At 38.8% G+C, this 23,738-nt stretch overlaps 1 protein-coding gene across 1 annotated transcript in view; it reads right to left on the reverse strand.

Moving 5' to 3' along the window:
* The window catches only part of INSC (INSC spindle orientation adaptor protein), a 123,891-nt gene that overhangs the window by 72,394 nt on the left and 27,759 nt on the right, over positions 1-23,738 (reverse strand). Inside the window, exon 3 of the mRNA XM_057369677.1 lies at positions 7,039-7,132. Coding sequence (XP_057225660.1) covers positions 7,039-7,132 — 94 coding nt within the window. The remainder of the gene's footprint in view (positions 1-7,038; positions 7,133-23,738) is intronic.

The raw sequence follows: 23,738 nt of genomic DNA on the forward strand, positions 1-23,738 counted from the left end.
ATACTAATTTCAGATTGCCTGACATATATAAAGCTGCAAAGAAAGTCAAGGTGTCCCAGTAAAACAAGTAACTAATAACATGATACTGTRAATGGAAAAGCAAAGACATAGTTTTTACTATAAAATGCAAAGTTCAGAAAGATTTGGAAAGTAAAGTGAAAGATTAGACACTGCAGGCTCTATATTTTCCTTATAGGATGCACTGTGTATTGATAATACTTCTCARCCTTGCCAGCCTAACCTGCAAAACTGCAGACTCTAACCTGCAAACTCTGCCCTGCATAACCAAACTGTCAGACCAACACAGGATCAGTCTATCACAGTAAYTTGATTTGTTTTGTTACTGGGAGAGGTTCCTTTTGCATATCCCTTCCCCACAGCAAGCACACTGATTCAGAAAGTGTACACTGCAGGTCAGTCTCGCTATTATTTAATGAGTGGAAGCTCACAAAGACCAGGAGTCAAGACTGCAGCTGCCCATGGCTGATGTTGTGACATAACAACAAACATCTGAATTGTTTGGAAAGGTCTCACTAGCATTAGTGAAAGCAGAGAAGCACAAACCACAGAGTCAAAGTAATAACCAATGGCTTGAAGAGTAAGCTACAGGGTGTGAATTTGACAGGATTACTAATTTGATGTCACAATAAAAATTTCATGCAATAGTTGTGAAGATACAGTGAGAAACCATCTTCTATATCTGCCAGATAAGGTAAYCTAATGTTTAAGCAYGGTTATGTCACTGTGAATTCAAAGACATCAATTTGAGGGTGTTTTGTGAAAAGGATACCAGGTCCTAAACACAAGGTAGTCATCGTGCAGATAGCAACTGCTTTTTCTCTAAGACACAAAAAGAGAAGATTCTCATCTATAGACTCTCACATTTCAAAAATAAGCATTCTCAAAATAACAGGGAGATTTTTTTCCATAAAAAAGGCTATACAAGCACTACCTTGAGCTCTTTGCAGTGCTTGTGAGCCACATGCTACGAAACTTTACTGACCCTGATGAGGAATTCAGAATAAACTCTTATTTGTCATTAAGGATGAAAGTTGATCCTTGATTATTTTAAAGTAGTTTCCAAGTAACAGCAATCCACAAATACGTAATACCAAGTTTAATGAAGGAAAGGTCTAGTGAGGCCAGYTGAACGGATTGTTTAAGTTCATCAATTTGTTGGTATTTTAAAGTCACCATMACTTCACAATTATTATACTGGACAAACTAAAATTTCCTTCAGGTTAAAAGTCAAAATTCTTTTGTGACTTCTGCAGTTCAACATACAATATTTCACAGCACAGCTCAGGGAAGTAGAATAACGTATTTCTACAGCACAGTATACAACTAAATGTAAAGGTATAAAGATAAAACTACCGGAAGGAAAAGGTTAGGAACTATCTTGCATTCTGTCAGACTTACAGAYCCCAAAAATGCCCAAAGTACAAGTAAAATGCAATTATTTTTGCTGCTTGCTAGCTAAAGTGCTGACCTACATTTTAACATCCTGAATAGAGGAATAGAGATATGTTACTCATGGATTCCAAGAGAAAAAAGAAAAAAATCTTTTGAGTTCATATTCCTCATGAATGCCACCAAATGATGGCAAATCAATAGTCACTGCTTTACCAACATCACCCTTTGGACTTGGTCAGCTAGCATGCCTGAAAATCCTTCCCAGAAGGACCATATGATTCAAAAATCTGTTTTACTACCACCATCAAAACTCCCACAACTCAGCTTTCACTTTAGTGATTTATATTGTACCTGTAACCAAAGTCAAGAATACTTCATATTAAGGTGAGCTCCATTTCTGAAGCTATAAAATTATTTGCTGAATTGTTGTGGGGTAAACTGAGTGAAAGGAAGAGAATACAAGGCCATTAGAGGAAGCATCATTAGTGCCTTGAGCTATGCAATAGCTGATTTTATTTCTTGTCACTAGAATGTAATTTTATTGCATTATTGGCAGAGCACCCTCCTTTCTTCTGTCATACTCTATTCCTACAGCCTATTGCAAAATGAAGTTTTCAAAACACATTTTCAATTCCCCAGCAAGCTTTCAATTCTCAAACGATTTTTAAAAACTCCTTGCAGAGATTCATAGAGCCATGTAAGCACACAACTTGCAACTCTGAAAATTTTCTGCTTTAGTCCTTGCATTACAAATAACTTGCTTTTTTTTTTTCTTCTGGAGTTTCTTACAGTCTTTATCTGACTATTTTTAAGGAGCTACAACAAGTTCCTGAYATCATTTAAATAAAACTGGTCATGGGGAATTTAGGGTTCTAACTAACAGGGCAAGATCTATGCACAGCAAGTAGCTTGCAAAACACAAAACAGAAATACAAATGTTGTTTTCTGTTTTGCATTATATTCTTGTTAGACAAGAAGTTCAGTTTGCAGATATAGGTGGGGAAAGCCAGAACTACAGAACAAGCCCTTGGTTATCAGCAGCAAACACTGTAGGAAACTGTGAAATAAAATTTACCACTTACAGAAGATGTCTAAAAATGTGTAAGTCTTATACAATCCCTGATCAGACAAAGCATTTAAAACACTTTTATTTAAACATGATTTTATGATTAATTATAGCTGGAGCACAGTCTTATAACTGAAGACTAAAAGTCATATAAAAATAAAAGAAAAAGTGAGGAAAATCTTTTGAGAAGAGGCACTAAGATGTGGCAACAAATTACTGAAGCCACGTAGGTTGGAAGCAGAAAATAATAACTGAGATGGTAAAAAAAAAGAATAGACCAGAAAGAGATACAAGCCAACAACTCACTACCCAAAATTCAAGGCCAGAGAAACAATGGTATCAAAACCTACAGATTCCCATCACCTACGGAATACAAGGGGCAAGACATCACTGGCTAGCTGAAGGGGAAAAAAAAAATAGATGCAATTAGTCAGAATTCACTTTCAGTGACAGGGTAACAAAACTCTACTGCCTTTGACTCAGAGGACCATATCATATATTTAGTACTCAGAAATTTTAGGAACTCTACAGATGGAAACCAATAGGTGGATCCATGTTTTTCCTTACAGCCCCATATAGACACAATATTAAAAATATKAAACACGTTGAAAGGCTCTGTGCATGTCTTATACCACAAAATACCTCTTTTCAGCTGTATAGAAGCACATGAATCTCTAAAAGTACAAGTAAAATGTGATATGAATGGTCTCTGAAACAATTCAGTTCCTGGTCAGGTAGAAATCCTCTTATTTTACAGAGATTTTTTTTTCCCCTTCTGGGACAGTAGACCCCTCTSCTTTTCCTCTTACATATCCATATGTTCCCTAAAGTTCTATGAGTCTGTTGTCCTGATTTGGCAGAGAAACAAGTAGAATCAATGCAGTTCCTGCAGTGAAAAAGTCCTGAATTTCTCTTGCTTCTATTTCAAGTCCCAACTTTCAAATTTTGACAAACATTATCTAAATGGCAATTAATACCAAATACAAACAATTTTTTTTTCCTTCTATTTCCATGAGGGCTTTTGCATGTTTTCAATCAGCACTTCTTTCCCAACTGGGCAAGCAGTAACATACTCGAGAGTTGTGAAAGAGAGCAGTGTGCCTTCATGGATTCTCCTAGAGTTCTGGATGTAGCCTTAGCTGCTGAAGCTACTATTAGGATAGCAAGCTATTTTAAACATTTCTTGAAATCGTGGAACATTTTGGGTTAGAAGGRTCTTAAAAGATCATCTGGTTCCATCCCTGCCATGGGCAGGGACATCTTYCACAGACCATGTTRCTCGAAGCCCCATCACACTTCTTTTGATGCAGCCCAGGATACAATTGGTTTTATGGGCTGCTAGTGCATGTTGTTGACTCGTATTCAGGATTAGGCTTTCCTTCAGTTCGTTTTCTTAATTTTATTTTGGTTTTACTTTGTTGCTGTTCCTGGGTTGGGTGGGTTTTGGGGGAGCGGGGGGAGTAGGTGGTGACAATTGTGGTAGGTTTTTTAAGCTAATTTCCATAAAAGATGTATTTTTTTTTTAATTCTAATTATACTGTATCTCTCACAATTGCAGCCCTGAGCTGAACATATAATCCAAGAAGCCAAAACGGCATCCTATTTCACTTTTTGTTATGAGTACTCTCTCTTTAATTKAATGACTTCAGATTCAGCACTGTCTTAATTTTAATTTACCATCCAATATGGAAAGTATAAAAAAAACCTTGCCTASAGTGAAAAAAGCCTGTGCAAACTACAATTCTAGCTCACAGAAACAAGAAGGCCAATGAACTTTCATTACAGTGGACAAAGGGCAAAGGCAGAAGAGAAAGGTATGTTTTATTCCAGATGGAAAAACCAGTGTGAAAGCTCACCAGAAATATGGAAAAACAATACCAATATAAAGATGAGGASAGAGTATTGACATTTTCCCAAAGCTACACCAAAAATAGCTATTTCAGAATGGGGCTATGTGCATCTCTAAGGAATACACACAAATTTCACATGGTATAGTGAGCTGGGCCTCACTAATGAAAACAGATAATTTTTATGGTTCTATAAAGGTGCTTTACATAGGAATACAGATTTAGGAGAGTAATTAAAATACTCCTTTCCACTATTCCACTAAATCTATTTCCACTTGTTTTCTAAGAAACAAAATCTTCCTGTAAGTTCCTAACTCACTGAAACAGAAAATAAAGTTTCTGTAACAATAATTCGTGTTTTTCCTCAGTATAGTACATAGTTTTAAATACTGTGTCCACAGCAGTCAAGATGTCAATTAGAGACAGCAGGTCTGACTGTGTTAGAAAACCATTAACACGGTGATTCAGTACTCTAGAGACTCCAGTATAAAGYGTGATTTCCCATAAAATCTAAGGAAGCTGTAAACAACAATCCACGCAGCACAGAGATTTGTTTTAAGGCCCCAGTTTCAAGTTCCTTACACAGCTAAGGTAACTGTTGACTCCAACACTTGGAATCTGTTTGCATGTTTATGGTACACTTTTCCTATGGAGACAGATATTCTTGCTTGGGGACGAACCTGGTTTTACTTCTGAAAAATTATGACCTTAACATGAAGCAAGATGTGTTTATGGTCCTACACAGAATTAACCCAGCTGGATTGGTTTTACCTTTTCCCTGTGACAGGACACAGCAGCACACACTTTCAAGTTAATTCAAGCCCCTCTCACAAAAAGCAGGAACTGTAAACCTAGGACAGTCATACATCCTAACCTTGGATACAGGAACAATAAAGAATTAATATTTGAATCTTGTTTTTTTTGAAAATACCCTWAATCCTTTTAAATTCCCTATAGGATTCTTATGACTCCTTACTCTAACCCAGAGAAACTACTTAATCTCATAAAAAATGCATTTTTTTGGAAACACTATTATATGTAGTGGGTTTTGTTGGTTTTTTTTCTAATAATCAAGAAAATCATTTTGTACAGCTCCTGAACTCTATTTATCTAGTCCATGTGTGTTGTCTCTGCTGAATTCTTACGGTAAAAACATCTTTTCTTATTTTCAGTTCCAGCCTTTTCTGTGCCTTCACCTTTCTGACTACYGACAAATTCAGTTTGCCCATTTCTTACAGTGGCTTTATCTGAAATATCCCTCATCTCTACAAAAAAGGATTCTTTCTCAAAATAGAAACAAACAAAAAAAATAGGAGCTTTATATTTTATTGTGATTGAGGGAGAGTATTTATTTATTTTTGAATTTCACTATWGAGAATTGCCTACTGAGTCGAGGTCTTTGTCAAAACATAATGCTTGCTATATGGGAATTTTCCAAATCACTTTGTGTGCTGAGACACAGGGCAGAGTTCTTGTAGGGTACTTTTGTTCACATAGCATGGCAGAGATTTGCTGCACACCTGACTTGCAGGCAATTTGCTTTTCTAGAAGTCACCAGCCCATAAAATTCAGGTTCTCTGCTGCCGTTACCTCTAAGTGCATTATTCCTGCTCCACATTTCCAGTTGCCAGCATAGACTCAAGCTATTTTGCACATTTTTGTACTGGTAAATATATCTGGGCCACCATGGGCYCAGATCAACCTTTGGCCACCCACAGCACCTGCTCCCTTGGCTCTGCTTGCAAACAGTTCTCTACTACTCTAAGTCTTAACTAACCCACTGCCCTTAGCACATCTCTTTAAAATTTCTTCCAGCAGAGAATATATTGATATGGTTCTGCTGTGACTGAGTTTAATGGCATTACCAAAATATCTTCTGGAAGACTGAGGTAGGGAAAGGTAGAGAAATACCAAATTACTGATGAAAAAAGGCATCATATTTTGAGATTGTATGTCAACAACCAGTTAATTATAAYTAAAGAATCACTGCCTGACCTGAGGAAAGAAGACTAAGGAAAAGACTGATGTTTAAATCCTTTTTATTTCTGATTTTATTCCTGATTTCACCCACCTTCCTCCTTCTCCCCCTGAACAAAAACAAAATAAACTGAGTAGTGCCACATAAAGACTGTAGTTTAATGTATTTTTTCCTTTTCATAGAACCTCTATTATGCTAGAAGCAAAACTGCACTACACAGAGACAGCTACTAGATAGACTTCGTTAAAACCTGTTAATTAGCAGGGTCATCCGTATCTCCACTCCCAACAGGGCAGCACAGACTGGAGATTATACCACAAACTGCATCATTAGCATACCTAAGCCAGAACAAATTCATCCACGTTAAAGAAATTTATATTTATGGTTTTCAGCAGTCTTCACAGAGCACAGTGAGCTCCAGTCACTTCTAACCTTACCAAGAACCAGTCCAGGAACTGCAGTCACATTTCTACTGCAAACATGGTCATCCATTTAAAAMGATAGCTGCAGCAACACTACTATGATTTACCTGACTTCAGGTACACAAGTTTACAAATGCCTCGAGAAATGTATCTGGAATTTCCATATTCATTCTTCAAATTTTTTAGGAATATTACCTAATACTAAGTTTGAACATGAGCTTTTAAGAATCTTCAGCACCCCAAAGGAGAGTGCAGCTGCAGTCTCAGAAGCATTTAATCCCTCAAATTTGSATGATGGATTGCACCACTTACCGCTGAACTGGTAAGGAGAGGGAATCTAAGTGGTCTTCRCCCTTAAAAGCCATATTTATCCTATTCTTATGTGCACTTCTCCATAGGCTGGAATCTAGAAAGAAAAAAAAGAAGTCATTTAGTAAACTTAGGGAAACTCAGGTATCTTCAGCCCATGCTGGCATGGCATTGTCTTGCTCTTCTGTGGAGGGAACTCATTAAAATGATTTAAAAGGCTTCTTTTCCACAGGCACCCCACAACTCCAGCAGATAACCAAGGCCATTAAGAACATTTCACAGCAACACAAAGTTTACATATTCCTGAAGATCTTGGATTACTGCACAGGTCAGAGCTCTCTGGGTTGAACATTTCTGAGTTAATATTGAAGTGTTATTTAATCTCATTTATTTTATTTTATTTTATTATATCATTTACTTGAATGCTAGAGAAAATTTATTTAATATTATAGTAATTCTTCATGTGATTGTGAGAAAGATCGCAAGTGAGATCCCTTCCAACCTTAATTATTTGGTGATAAAATTTCAGGATTGTTTAATACTTCTTTTWTGGAAAGGACCTTGATGTCTAAGTTACTAAAGTATTAGGCCCTTCCTTGTTAAACATTATTAATTTTTATCCATTTTAAATGCTGCACACATCTTTCTCCTGCATGTTTTCCCTTTATTCCTAGTGCACAAGAATGTATCCAAACATTGTTTTAGGAAGAGACAAGAGAGGAGAAGAAAGACTCCTCATTTTTACAAAAAGAAGGGGTGCTGCCTCCTTCCCGATTTTTTAATTAACCTCACCTCACATTAGTGTATGACCTACTACAGGTCAATGCATATTAACAGCAACATTCATAGAGGATTTATTCTACCAAAAAGGTGAAGTTATTTCACTCACACACATGGCTGGAAGAAAAGTAAGGCAAAATATTTCAAGGTAAATATTAATCCATGACTCAGGAAGAACAAGGAGGAAATGAATTAATTTGAATGAGGAGACAGGAACAGCAGGAAAATTATGCTTTCTTAGATGTGAAGAAAAAACTGGGGCAAATGGATCTCACTCCTAGAGAAAAACACTTTACACAGGAAATTACTGTTGTTTGTGTCACCAGCTGAGGCAGAATGCTTTTGATGGAGCTGCTTGGGAAATTCTGCTATTGGCTGCATTGTGCAAKCTGAGTCAGTCAAGATATTTGCCACCCCAAATTGCTCTTAATTGACACAGAGTGGTCCTCAGTGCCTTTCCTAGCAAACTGATCTCATTACTAATGCATGTCCTTGTTTTTTTCCTCAAGATGTTACAAACATGTCCTGAGTACATAAAAGTATTACAACCAATGCAATGGGTTCACATGCTCTGTCCCCTGTTAGCACCAGATTGCTTTGGTGRTGGTGTCATCCTGTGTTCCTCCCTRCCCCCCTGGTTTTCCTGGAAATAACAAACTTAATGTAATCCTTCTTTAAATGCATGGACTGAGAAGATTGAAATGTGGGAGAAGAATCTGTTAAATAAAACAAAATCAACACATTAAAATATAGACAGGGTAATTTTTACTGAATTCTCTGGTTTAAAAAGATTGCAGCTATTTCATAAGCTTTGACTGAAAGATCATAAGCCCAAGTATGAAAATATGAGTAAATACTCCTCTGCTCCTGCGACACATCAAGGTTTGAAAAACAAGTTTATTCGGAGATGGGTGTGTGTTTAAAGCATTTAATGTACGATATAAAAATTTCACTAACAAATGGAATAAATTAGCTATCTTCATTTCCAATTGTGTATTTTTTGGTCTTTTTCAAAGACATTTAAGGTTACCAGATGCAAATACTTGTACAATCATATTTACAGCCAAACATCATGACTATCACTGTCTTAATTTAGAGAAGATATCTGCTGAAGACATTTGCATAAAATCTAAATCTCCAGGGTGAAGTTTCCCTTCCTCAATCTTATCATTTAAAGGACCCCAAAAAATAATGTTTCAGTCTGCAAAAGTACAGATTTCATGAACAGGTATTTCTCCYTGCTCAGCATCAGACCTGGACTTACCTTCTTATGTTACCAGCACTAAATCAACAGCTTTTCTCTGGCAAGCTAAGGCTMCTTCACCATTAGCTCAGCCTACTACCAATTTCTACACATACAAATCAAAGCACCTGCTGGGACTCCATTACTTGTGATCAGTGACATAATGTACACAGACATAAATTAGATTACTGCATGTCCTTGCTCCACATAAATTAGAAACCTGACAAAAATGCAAGTTTTTATATGCTGTCTTCCCACAAAACACACTTTTATATTATGTCTGAGAGCTTTTAAAGACATTATCAACTCCTACTTAGAGGTTACTTATGCTCCAGGAACAATAACAAAATGCCACAACAATATCTTAACCAAACTGTCTGGCTCGAGACTGTTATTAGATATTCACTCAAATATTTAATCTGAAATTAATGTTGGCAACATGAGGAAATGCTCTCCCCAAGCACCTGGCACTCTGCCAGAGGATCCACTGTACCCCCAGGACCACAAGAGAGGTTGGAAAAGCAGTGATTTATAATTCAGGCTTCTGGTCCTGCTTAGAATGGCTCCTCCACATGCTGGGCAATTACAGAGCACCCTGGCAGATGTTGTTCAGCTTCCAGTGTTCTCATTTCTTTTTCCGGGTAAGATCAAGATCATTGCACTTCCTAGTATAGACTAGGACAGAGCTGAGGAATCCTTCTGTTTAGCTGATTCYGCTTTTTATCTGAGCCCACAACACAGTGCTGAGCTCTAGCCAGCTCTCCTAAAAGGAAAGCACCCTATTCCAKCTGTCTATGGAGATGTTAAACATGTACTCATTAACTTTTATTAAGCTKATACATAAAAATTCAGTAGAGTTCTGTAGGAGTTTAATATTTCTTCCCACTGWCCTAAGTAGCCACTGATTAGGCCCACAGCTGGCCAGAGATGCTGTCTAGGTAAATTTGTACATAAAACACAAACCAAACCAAAAAATCCCACTGTTGTAGTCTGCAATATTGAAAATTTTGGTTGAGGCCTGAAGAGCATGCTAAAGTAATAAAATTGTATTCTTGAACTGTTATAAGGCCTTTTATTTAGCACCTTATGTAGGGTTTTATATCTGCACACAGCCTTGTATCCCAGTGTAAACACTGATTTACAATTTGTTTGACCCCTCTGGTAGGTAGCAGTGTGTGTATGTGGAATGACATGTATTCAAGGCTGCAGACTCTGTGTCCTGCATTTCTCTCTTGTGATGTCAACACTGCATTAGATTTTGAGATGCTGTTTCCTCATGGAATAGATGTAGATAAGCCGAGCACAAACCACATTTCAGCCAAAAGCTTTTTCAGAGAACAGGACTTCAAAGAGAACAAAGCTTCACACCTAAAAGAGCATGTAAGCATTGCTGTCAGAAATGAGCAAAGTGTCAGAAAAGGACATGGCCTTCATGACCAAGAAACCCCAAAGCCACATGGGCAGGAAGAGGGATCTGGCTCCTAGACAGGGACCAGCCTTCGCCAGCAACTGACAGAGAACTAAGAAYAGCTTGAAAAAACTGTCAAAGAGCCCACCTGTAAATTAAAGGAGGAGAAGCCTCATCCCAGTTTACACCAGGCTTGGCAGCACCGGGGAAACCTGCRCAATGCCTCATTTGCAGAGTGATGCAGCTGGAAGCTGTTATACCACAGCAACAAATCCCTCCTGACTCACAATCCCCTGCTGGGAGCCTCCTCTCAGTTTAGAGATGGAGAACAGCTTCTACAGTCCTCCATGGCATTTTAGTACCCTACAAAACATGTTATTTCTGTCTGGAAAACAAATTGCATCTTGTAAAATCTCCCAGATTAAATTTCTTCTCCATCATTCGACGTGCTAGCTTATATTAAAAAAAAAATAAAACACCTAGAAATTAGGAGGACTTTAGCATAAGGTTTCTGCTAGAAACAACATCCACKGCCAAAATATCATGGTAACAGCACATTTTCCAGGTGAACTCAGTGTGACTCATTTCTTCTACAACTGATGGCCCTAAGGTTCTTTATMCCAAAATTGTCTTTAATAATTAAGYACTGAAACAATTAAATTCACATTTTTGAGTTCATTCATGCCACACATGCTCAGCCTTGCAAAAGCTCATATCAAAAGTCAAATCCATGAACTTTCACCATGCCCCTTCTAACCCCTAACATAATAATTTCAACACTATCAATGTCTTAAAATAAGGTAAATCAAAGAGCATCATTTCTCTTTCAGAAAGAGACAGAAATCCGCACATCTAGCCTCTGATTGTTAATAATCACTCAAATGAGAAGAGTATGTTACCTATAAGCAATATGGTTAACCTGAGAATAAGAAGTTATTAGCTAAAAGTCAGACTAGCTGWCACTTGATTAATATGAACAGTTCCTGTCTCTACTAAAGTACGTCTCTTTTCTGCCAAACAGTGCCTGCCCTTATTTTACAATTCTGGGAGTCTGGGAATCATTAGTTATTATTCTCTTATACACAGGATAACGGTTAATGGAATGTCACAAATCAAATTAAGAGCAAAATTCTGACAGCATTTATGTGAGAGGTCAGAAAGTAAATACATGCATTCTGTCCTTCAGCAACACATCCAGTCCATCAGAAGTTTTTCCACACTAACCGTTTAAGGACTCAAGATCCTGTGTCATTCCGTGTTATAAGAGGCTCATATAGACATGAATTAATTACAATAGAAAGAGCCAACTCAAAATTAAGCTGGGTGTCACAAATCTAAGAAACCATAAAACCTGGAACAAAAATAATGAAGAGCCCTTCAAATGATGCATTAAAAAGGGCTGTATCAGCACGGGATCATATACACAGATCTATGGACCACACTCCTGGAATGCAAAATTAAAACTAGGGGAGAGAGATGGAAAAGRCACTACCTATGACATTCATTCATGGCAGCTGCTCTTGCAGAACCAATAACCAGAGAGGAAGCACTGCTGAATAGTTTATGCCTTATACTTCAAATTCAATCTGAAGTATAAATCCATTTTCAGTCACAGAATTGCATATTTCTTCCCCTCTTTTCTCTCTGCTTTCTACAGAGAGAGGATCTCTTTTTTAAAAGAGTCTTTCTCTTTGACAATTATTCCTTTTAATGAGTTTTTAGTTTCTTTTAGAAGGGACCTTATAGATATCTAGTTCCACCCCCCCCCACCCAGGTTTGGACAGAGATACTTCCCACTAGATTAAGTTGCCCAAAACCTCATCCAATRTGTCTTTAAATATATACATATAAAAATATATGTACTATATATTTATTTTCATCTTTTAATTAAGTATATTCTTAYATTCACTTCTACATTCATAAATGTAAAAATATATCAAACTTTATTATATATATCATTATATATTTCTATTATATTAAAATATTTAAAGTACATGCTACAATACATAGGGGGGGTTGGTGTGTGAGTATACACACACACACATTTAATGTAGTTATTCATGCAAAGTGAAGTTCATGCTATTTCTTTCTTGTTCTGGGTATTTCTCATTTTAGCCTTGTTTTRCACATCTGTGCCTTGGAAATATCCAGGGGGATGGAGAGAAGAAGAAAATAAAGATCTACCTCAGCCAAATAGGTCATCCTGAAAATTACAGATGAGGAACATTATTGTTTAACTCTTTGATGGTGGAAGACAAAAACAAAGAAATCTGAAGCCAGTCTCATTCMTCTGCATAGTGAGAAATTCCTTAATTCACTTCCTAGTTTTAAAGCTCTCCTTGAATGGAAACAATATTTTCCTTTGTGATCTCTACAAGACAAAATCCTGCTTTTAAAGCACAAGATATTGAATAGCTCATTCCACATATTTTAGAAAGTGGATCATATGAAAAACACTAAGTAGAATATATGCAATGCAACTAGAAGTTCTGATGACATCAGGGGAGAAAACAGAGATACRTATTTATCCAAGTAATTCAGTTTTCTCCAAGATGAGGAATGAAGGTCAGTCATCACATGTACTACAGTACATCCTTTTGCCAAGGATGAGTTTTCTTACTATGCCTCTTTATAAAATTTTACCATTGAAATCCAAAATATCTAGAAAAAAGGAGTTTCTATCATCGTAGACTACATCATGAAAATGTATTTCAAAAGGAGATAAAGAAGGGCCTAACAGATTTTWTTACTTCTGTTCACCCACTCCCCCTCAAAATTAGTTTAGGCAACAGGCCCCTGAAACAGTCATCTGGCATCTTTTGGGGTATCTATTGGGGTATCTTAATCTYATCAAAGTCTTTTAAATCTCCATTTCTGAAAGGGGCGCACCAATTTCTATAGCTGGCAATATTATGGGAACAAACTGATTAGTGGTCACATTTCTAGCAATTAGCATTTTAGAGGCAGTTCCACTGGAAAGGAATTCATTTTTGAGGTTCAGGAACTGAATAATAAGTGTCGGGTTAGTGCACTCTGGAGCTATATTTTACCTTTTAAGCGGTGCGGAATAATCACCAGATAAAAATGTTTATTGGTTCTCAGAGCAGCAAGAATGCAAGCTGCTACTGTGTAATTCTGAGGGGTACAACTCCTTAGTTRCACTTCCCTTGCTTTCTGACAGACAGCACAGGGCTTTCCCATTCCCTTGTCCCAAAGAGACATTCTGACATCACCGGCATTAACACCAGCCCCCATTCAAACATGCACAATGGTGGCATCCCTGACCCTGCTCACAGCCTCTTAGGTTCAATGCAGTTTCCAGAGAAGGAGATAAAACAGACTTTCGGCACCTGGTGTGCAGAGCTGCTCTCTTCGCTTGGGGTCACTCTCAGCCATGGCAGTGCCTGTATCTCTGTCTCCTGTGTGGTATGAGAGTTCTCTCTTCCAAAACACCCAGCTGCCATCAGGCTGAACAACAACATCCCTCCATCCCTCCTTTTTCTCCACCTAGCCCTAGGACTAGGCACAAAGCAGCAATCAAGGGCTTGCCAGCTGTAAATTCAGCCCCTCACTGCCATGGTTCTGGCGGCCCCCAGCCTCTCTCTCCCTGGAGGGGACTGTCCAGTTGGGGCTGGGTCCCCGACGCTCCCCTAACAAAAAATGTTTGAGATTGGAAGAGACGTTAAAGATATCTCATTCCAAACCCCTGCCATGGCAAGGACACCTTTCACTAGATCAGGCTGCTCAGAGCCCTGTCCAACCTGGTCTTGAACACTTCTAAGGATGGGCCATCCATAACTCTGGGCAACTTGTCCCAGTGCCTCACCACCCTCAGAGTTAAGAACTCCTTCCTAATATCCAATCTAAACCTACTCTCAGTTTAAAACCAACACACCTTTTCCTGTCACTGTGTGCCTTTGTAGAATGTCCCTCTCCAGCTTTCCCATTGGCCCCTTTAGGTACTGGACAGCTGCTCTAAAGCCACCTCTTCTCAAGGCTGAGCCATCCCAATTCTCTCAGCCTCTCCTAATGGCAGAGGTGATCTATCCCTTTAATAGTCTTGGTGGTGCTCCTCTGCATTCACTACAACAGGTCTGTATCCTAACTGTGAGGAATTAGAGGTCAGAGGTTTGTGTTGGCAATAAATTAATTCAAGAGAAATTGCCCTGCTTTGGTCTCATTACACCTGACACCACACCCAGAATTTCATCTTGYCTCTATGTAGAGAGATCAGAAATTAAAGGGCTGTTATTCTAACCTGCCATTGAGTAGGGCACAAGGGAAATAGGAGCTTTTTGCATCTTAGATTGTACAAACGTGAAAGTGTAGGCTGTGCYGCTCAGAAGAAATGCCTACAGAATATCACATTTTTCTGTAATTAACACGATTCTTCCAAGTGTAATGAAATTGGAGCCAAGATTCATTAKTTCCCCTACAAACATGCAAAAATTCCAAATGGACCTTAACATAAAAAGAGGCAAAAGAAAGTCCTTTCCCTATTGAAGCATAAAGAAAAATAATTAAGWGGCTTACCCAAAGTTAAACATGATGCAAGTACAAATTGAAACAAAATATTCCAGAGTTCAATACTGTAAACAAGTACATAGGGAAGATAACACTGCATTTAACCACTTCAAAGTGAAAAGAATAGAAAACTACACAAATAAGTCACTGCAAGGAAACCTGACAATAATATATGTGCACATCTCTGTGTACAAATCATTAACCGCCAGAAAAGGATTTCATCTTAATAACGATTCCTGTTAGTCAGACAGGAAGTYTAAAAGACATCTTTATTTACACTGATATTTCTCAAAAAGAAAAAACAAATCTGACATTTTAACAGAGAGGAGCAAAACAGTATTATTAATTCAGGTCATAGCCCACACTAGCCAAGGCTGGATTGGACTAGCATCACAAGGCCAATGCATGGTAAACAGTGGTGGTATTTTCACAATATTTGCCTGTTGTGATTAAGTTTATCATTTTACAGAGTTAATATCACATTGCTCTTTTTTCATCATTACTCTGGAAACCTTAATACCAGCTTTAGACCAGGACAGATAAACACATGCTTATCTAAAAGTTAACTATTCTAGGCCTTCTGTGATTGTGCTCTCTCTAGTCATTAAACCACTTCTCTATTTGAATTACTAATAAACTGACTACTTCTTTCAATAAAGTTCAGTATCATTTTTTCACCTTTCTACAACATATTGGGAGAAAAGAAATTCAAGGACATMAGAGAACTACAGAAAAGTTAAAAGGGAAGAAAGTGGATGAGACAGGTCAGTTATTGTCTGCTAATAAGGCAGCTCAACAGAATGCAAGAGCAGGAGGTCTGATTGGGCAACAAACACATGAGATGAACCAATAATCCAAGAGCCACATATGGTTGAGCTGTGTATTTTCAAGGATCCCAGCCCTCTGAACAAAGATTCCCCCCCACTAGGCTATCTTCATGCTAATTGCAATCTCTACCTTCAAGCCACTAGACTGACTTCCTAAAAGGAGAAAAAAAAGTTAAAAAAAATTCAGAGTAGGTTGTGAAATTACCTATACACAAAAAATAAAAACATCGAGCTTACAGCAAAATTTGACTATAGTTTCTATTTTTTGCGCTTTTTTTCCTTTAATCAACTCCAATTAACAGTTCCAGACAGCCTGTCAGCAAACTATGCTGCCTAGTCATTATAATTCCACACAAAGAACAAGTAATAAAGCAGCAGCGAGCCTTTTCTGTTTGTAAGGAGAAAATACTTCATTTATAATTTTGAACCACTGCCAAAGAGACCCAATCACCAGACATTTTCTTCTTCCTCTGTCCTTCCCAAAAAAAAAAAAAAAAAAAAGAAAAAGAAAAATAGTGGAGGAGCCCAAAAGCTGTAACAATATCACAGACAGGGAATCCTCATCAGGGCTAGAGGCAAAACTGCTCTGCGGGATTATTCCCGTATTCAGTGGCTCAGGGATGGGTGTAACATGTACAGAGCACATCCGGAAACTTCAAGCAAACCTAAAGGCTCGGGGGGACTTTCCAGCCTGCTCACATTAATTCTGCACCAGACAGCAAGCTGTGTGYTGGAGCAGGAATTGCAAATCCTACTTGAAGGCAATGATCTGCACTCAGTCTTTGCACTCCGAGCACTCCTGAGCCTCTGGCTGCACAGCTCCAGAAGGCCAAGCAAAAAAAGGTCAGGTGGTATTACCTGACACAATGACAGGTTTTGTTAGGGTCATAGAATATCCTGGGTTGAAAGGGACCCCAAGGATTATCAAAGTCTAGCTTCTGGCCCTGCAGAGGACACCCCAAGAGTCAGACCRTGTGCCTGAGTGCATTGTTCAGAGACACTGAGCTCTGTCGGTCTCGGCGTTGTGACCACCGCCCACGGGAGCTGTTCCAGTACCCAAACACCCTCTGGGGGAAGAACCTTTTCCTGATATCCARCCTAAACCTACCCTGGCACAAATTCAGGTCATCACCTCGTGTCCTGTCACTGTCACCACAGAGAAGAAATCAGTGCCTGTCCCTCGTCTTCCCCTCATGAGGAAGATGTAGACCACAATGAGGTTCACAGAATCACAGAATCTGAGTTGTAATGGACCACCACAATCACCAAGTCCAAATTTTGGCCCTGCACAGGACAGTTTTCTTTGGAGATTTTTGGGGTTTTGTTTTTTGTTGCTGGTTTTGTTTCTTTAATCTTTCCCCTCTTTCCAATTCATACGGTGAAGTTGTAGGATGGAAGGGGCCAAGGAGGAAAGCACAGGCAAAATAATAGTAAGAAATATAAGGAGAGGAGTGTTTGTTTGACAGGAAGTAAAGTTTGGATGTTGATGAGTGTGTAAAAAACTATTCCACACCTGAAAATTCTGTAGCTCAGTAAGGACCTGGGCAGTTTCAATGTAAAAGTGACAATATGTCACAGTACTTTTAATTACTAAACCCCCAAATTCAGAAGGTATACAAGTCATGGTCTGTACCTTCTTTTGCACTGGTAACTCCCAGATAAGCAGCAAATTACACGAGTCCAACAACTTCACATTTATCAGCTGATGTTCAGTAACCCATTATGCAAGGAACTGGCACGCAGGTTCTGAGTACACAATGAACTACCACACAGTCTGTTCCAGGATGGCTGCATTGTTTGTTCTCGTGATTTTCTAAAAATTGATATTGAAAGAAAAATTATCTTTTAAACTGTACAAATCTCCTTGCAGAACAAGGCTAGTGTTTTGATAAATATTTTCCATTATTATCATGGGGTTGTAACAGCTTGTGATGACACAAGTAGAGACACTACACCAGAATTATCTGGAAGGAAAGGTTCCAGAGCCAAGATTTTGCTATTAGCAGGCAAATTTGATKAATTTCTAATCATCAGGCTTAGTAGTGCTCAGATCCCAGACTTTATTTTTCYTCCCCATAGAAAAATATCACAGTGACTAAAAGGGGCTTTTATCCATAATTTTAGCTTGAGCTTTGCAGTTATTTATGACTATGCCACAGAACTTTGTTTCCCTGCAAGTCAAACTACATGACACTCACATTTGAAAAGTAGTCTCTTCACTCATTTCCAATGCAAGTCTCTGTACTATTAATCCTCCAGACACATGAGACTTGTAAGAAGAAAGAAGTATAAAAATTCTCCACAAACTTCCATTTCCAGATATTTGGCTTTGACCATTTCAGTTGCAAATGCACCAAAACTTAGAAGTCACAATGCTGATCTACTGCCCCTGAAAATTTCAGTCCTCTGACCTGTTTCTGTTATTACCTGTGATATGGGGGCTGTGGAGCAGCCCATCTCTCATTTGCAACAGTAGCTAAGAAAACTCAAAATCCTTCCAGAGAACTCATTCCACGATTAAAATACCAACATTTTTCCATCCACCACCTCTAGAGATAGYTCCATTATCAAGAGTTTCCTTTGCCTCCATTTTCCATGAGCAGCCTCAGAAAACTGTCAATCTTGAAGCACCCATCATTTCCCAATATTTCCAGTGTAACCTAAGGCAATAATTGGCCTCAGCAAGACAACATCCACGTTCCTAACCCCTCAGGGTGACAGAGTGTACATTCCACCTGCAAATGTGGCTTTCATTATTTTCTGTGTGCCTAAGTTTGGAGAAGCTATCAACAATCCAGTGTTTACATTAGCTGGATCCAAGRAACTGCCTGTGCCAATTACACTTACATTATACCAGGAAATATCTYAGGGTCAGGCATGTCAAATATCTTATTAGGTATTGCCAATACCCACCCAGTGGTGTGCCAGTGCCTTGGCATCCGACAGGAAGGATCTGCAGTCTGAGCAGTCAGGCACACTCTGCCCCAACAGCAGGAGAGAATGCACAGGAAAGATTCTTTAGCTTCACTTTATCTGGACAAGACTCAGAGCAGAGGTTTCAGGGAAATAGCCCATGATCTGTCAGTCAGTTCTCAGGTGAAAGCACAGGATCCTGAATCTATCTATCATCTGTACTCATTACCACAACTTGAATGTCACATAGGTAATTTGAAGCTCATGTGCATGGCCCAGCTTTTCTAGCTACCGTCAGGGAGAACACTGTCCCCAAAAGCACAATCAGCACTTGTTCTTGTGCAGCAGACCCAAACCCTGAAATACATTTATTTAGAGTGCAGTGACCAGCAACAAATACATGCAAGGAAAAAAATGGCATCCTTAAATTGTAGGAAAAAACTTAAATTACTGCAGTAGTAAATGTAAATCAGTTCTGAGACCCAGCCACCTAATTGTCCATTAAGATATCAAAAAACAGATTCTTCTTTTAATTTAATAGTCTTCTAAAAGAGAACCCAAGAAAATGTTAGGCATTACTCATGGTAGAACTACAGGACAGAGCTTTCGACTCATGACTCATCCAATAAAAGGGAAAGCAGTTCATAAGCAAATTCTGAAAAGTTTCAAAGCACAAGATGAATTTACCTTTAAAAAAAAGCATTTCAGTAAGATGGGTGGGAAAAGAAATCAGTTACAGGAAACACAGGGCAGTAGTTACACCCAGGGAATGAAAATACAGAAATCATCCTACTTTTTACAACAAGGCTTGTCACCATCTTCTCACAGCTACACAGAAACTTATTTAACCTCTCTCCAGATTCTGAAGTGATAATGTTCCAAATTCCTCTACTCTCTTTACTGCAATGACAGATTATGTCTGCAAAGGTGGAGGCTGAGGGTGTCTTTTTACAGCCCTTGAACCTCAACTTGATTTTAAAGCATCAGCCCAAATCTAATTCCAGGAATTGAAGACCTCATACATGTGAGGGTGAAATACGTAAGGCACAAAAATAGATTTTAGTAAAAATGTGGAGTGGTTGAATACTGAGAGGAGGTGACTAAGAAGGCAAACCCAGTAGAGCATAAACATGGAAAAATAAGTCAGGAAACTTAACATCCTAGAGTCCCTAAAAAAATTAGAAGAATAAAACTACGAAGTCAAAACTCAGATGGGCAATGCCTTTTTGTAACACATGTGCCACTTGCTCCCACAAAGTCACTGTGACTCAGAAGCTGGTATCACATARCCACAGAATTACTGAGGTTGAAGAGACCTCAATAATCTTCAAAAGGGAAATTCTTGTGGATAACACAATCTACCTAAGGTAAAATTATAATTTTTAAATCAATTGTTGCACCTCAAGAAAATTGTTGCTTATATTACATCCTCCTCTTAGGATGTCCTTGAAAGTTTGGCTTCTGATTTAACTTTTGAAGACCAGCCTTTTCCAGGATAACACAAAACCGAATGGAGGAACTAGATGGGGTCAGGAGGAGTCAATGAGAGGAGCAATTGCATTAAAACACCCTACAGCCCTGCCACTGACTTCAGCAGTGAAAGAAGCCAAAAACTTATTGTACATTTAGGAGTTAACATTGACTGGGACCTTTCTAAAATTACATACACAAAATACCAGCTTCTGCTAATAATTATCAGGTCATATACCCATAAAAGTCAAGAAAATATATTTTATTACCTGCTCATCTTACTTATTCACGGAGCAGAGCCAATATTAGTCAGCACAAGTAGCTGCTTGGGAGTAGGAAGGCTTCAATCATTAAGGAAGGGATGTAATTAAAACGAAGGAAATCCAAAACACAGTTATACCTACCAATCATGTCATCTAAATTGTACTATTTTATTCATTAAAAATAAAGCTTTGAAACAAAGACGCCATATTTTATGCAAGTTCTTGATTATCTTTCTTCTGAGGGAGCATGTAATTTACAAGAAAGAGGACTTAAAGCTTTAAGTGCCTCTGACTTAATTCAGCATTGCTGTATTGATGGTCCCATTTAGATGATTCCATTTTAGGCCCCTCTAACGCATTAAAGGCATGACTTACTCACATCCATTTGGCTAATGATCCCCTACTGCTCTAAAGTAAATGACAGCTATTTACAGTAAATTATTCAATTAGATAGAGGGAAGTGCGGTATTCATTTTATATTGTTTGACATGGCAAAACAGAAGTGTGCAAGAAGGCAGGTAGGGCATTTTAATCTTCCAGAATCAACTGTTTAATCCACAGCAGGAGAATAAATACACTCCACAATACTTGTCAGCATCAGATTTTATTGTAAACATTCTGAGAGAGACTGAAGTGTTGCTAGTTAATATAATTCTGCCCACTTCAAAACTAAGTCATCATACTACGCAAGGAATACCAGCATCTTACATGCCTGCTTTATTTTAGGCATAATTTCAAGGTGGACATAAAGTGACCATATGCTAGCAGGAGACTGAATTTCCATTTAAACAAAAAAATAGGCATGAGCAATTCTGAATCCCATTTTTCTGTAATGGGATTTACTAAGGGACTACCTCACTCCCCAAAACAAGGACTCAATGTCCAAAGACATTTGGATAGTGGAGTAGTTTTAATTTATGAAATCCCAAGACAGGACAGCTCAGCWGCTCTCACAAATTAAGAGAGAGCTTCAGAAGGATAATCAAAGAACAAATAAGGGCTAAAACAGAGCCTAGGAAATGGAGAATGATTGCACTGCAATAACTCAAAAATATTCTTTGATCTGAGGATCTTTTCACATATTCATCTATTCTTCTCCAAGAGTTGAAGGGGGGTGTGGGTGCATATTCATTACAATCCCCACTGCAAACACACTTGTCTGACCTCTACACCTGCAGAAAAAGAAGTTGTGACTTTGTGGTCCCCTGTCAAACCTTTGCATTATAAAAGAGAAAATAAAGGAGTAGTTCTCATTATTATAGACAGGAACATGAAGTCCAGGGTGCAGGACAGGCCACCACGTGTGCTGAGTTTGCTCGTGACCGTGCTTGTGCAGCTCTCATGTCTCTCARCATTTATCAGAGGGAAAGAAGGAAGAGACAATTTGCCTAAGCCCTCCTGGCTAGCCCTAGTTTTGGAGAATTTCGCTCCTCCACAAGCCCAGAATGCCTCAGAATGAGTGCCGAGCACCCCAAATAGAAGAACATTTTCCTCTGGCTAACCTGCCAACACATTTAATTTTCTACAGGCAGAGGGCCAAGCTCAGCAAGCACAGCTCCTGCTAAGCTTAATGGGAGCTGCACTTGCCTGTGCCAGCCAGTGAAGACTGGGGGACTGCAAGCAACACACTACAGAAAATACAACTGCTGCCAGTATCTCTATTCAGAGGCTGCGTTTGAATGGACTACTCTTTTTACCCCCTGATTTTATTCAATTCTTCTAAAGCTCCTGGCACAACGAAACCCTTCCTACTCCTAGCATGTAGTCACTCACTCCCATGAGTAAGGAATCCAGCCTGGCTGCTTGCAGTGATGAACTTAGTCAAAAGACCAGCTTACCACAACGAGACTGTAATAAATTTAACAGTCATTTGGTGCCTTATAACCAACGGTGCTTGCCAAGTTATTCAAAATACCTCCTCCACACAACTCCCGAATTCCTAAGGAAGGTCTGTCTTTCAGGGGCTCCAGATCCTATTTTCTGCAAATCAATTTGTATTGCTTATTTTCCTACCTACCTTCAACCTCTTATGAATTATTATGTTTTAATTTCTAGCCTACCAGAACCAAACATATTAAGAAAATTTTAGTCAAGTTTCTCAGCAGCTCCAAGCCATGCTAATTTTTACTAGGCAATACTCCATTATTATTTGCAGAAAATCCCCTCCCCTTTAAATACTTTTTAGATGCTATGGCAACACAAGTAATAGCAATAATAGTTCTAGACCTTAATAAGCAACTCTGGTCTTTCAGTCTCTGCTGGCTTCCTCTGCTCAACCTACACCTCTTCATACAATGTCTTCCTTGTTCACTCTCCTGCTCTCAGACTAAACATATCTGCTGACATTCCCTGGGGTGCACAAGGAAGTGGCTTGGACTTAAATCCTTTAAACCTGTGATGACCCTCTGAAACACTCCAGAGTTAATTTCCACTGAAAAATCACCTGCCTGAAAAGCACTGAGTTAAAATAGACTGTAAGCCAATCCTTCATCTAGTAGTTAAGAAGAGTGAAAACAATCCAAGTGGAACTTGAAATCACACAGGAAGGYTAAACTATTTAAAAAAATTCAAAATCACAGATTGCACAGGGCAATGACGATGTGAATTTGGGTCCACATTTTTAACACTTTAATTCACCAAAACAGACTTCTCTACACCAAATAGTGAACATCTATATTTTTCTAGTTTCAAAATTCCCCTAGACAGCCAAACAAGAAAGTTCAGAAGAGCTGAGACATTCAAGGCGCATTGCCAGTAAAATTGCTACGCATCATAACTATACCAAGCAGTATTGAAAACTGAATATGAGTGTACAAAATTTCTGTGCAGTTGTTCAGATTCTGAGCAGTTGCTCAGAATAGGCTGCTTGAAGAGCTAAAAACTGGAAGACACTGAAGTGGAGGAGGCAGGGGGAGCCAGTGTTGCAGCTGAGTGTTCCCTAAGCTTTTCACAGAGAAATCTTCCCCTGGGCCAAGCTGTAGTGGGAGCACAGCTCCGTGGACCACTCAAACCAGCAGTGACAGCGGCCAAGTTGGCCTGAAAATGTGCCCATACCGCTGCCAAGAAAATACAAGAGCAGCTATTGGAAGGAACGATTTGGCCTAGGATGAGTCACTTGACATCATCTCCTTTCAGATGGTACATGCAGCAATGTTGATGCTCACAGCTCATGTCCTCATCCCCACCTACAGCCAGTCCCTGCTGTCCCGAGCAGGGGCCCTGTCCATACTGTGAGCAGMTTTCTCCAATGCAAGGACATGAACTGCCACAAAGGA

Source organism: Malurus melanocephalus, unplaced genomic scaffold (genome assembly GCF_030028575.1).
Source record: "Malurus melanocephalus ecotype Western Australia unplaced genomic scaffold, MMel_1.1 scaffold_114, whole genome shotgun sequence".
Classification (NCBI taxonomy): domain Eukaryota; kingdom Metazoa; phylum Chordata; class Aves; order Passeriformes; family Maluridae; genus Malurus; species Malurus melanocephalus.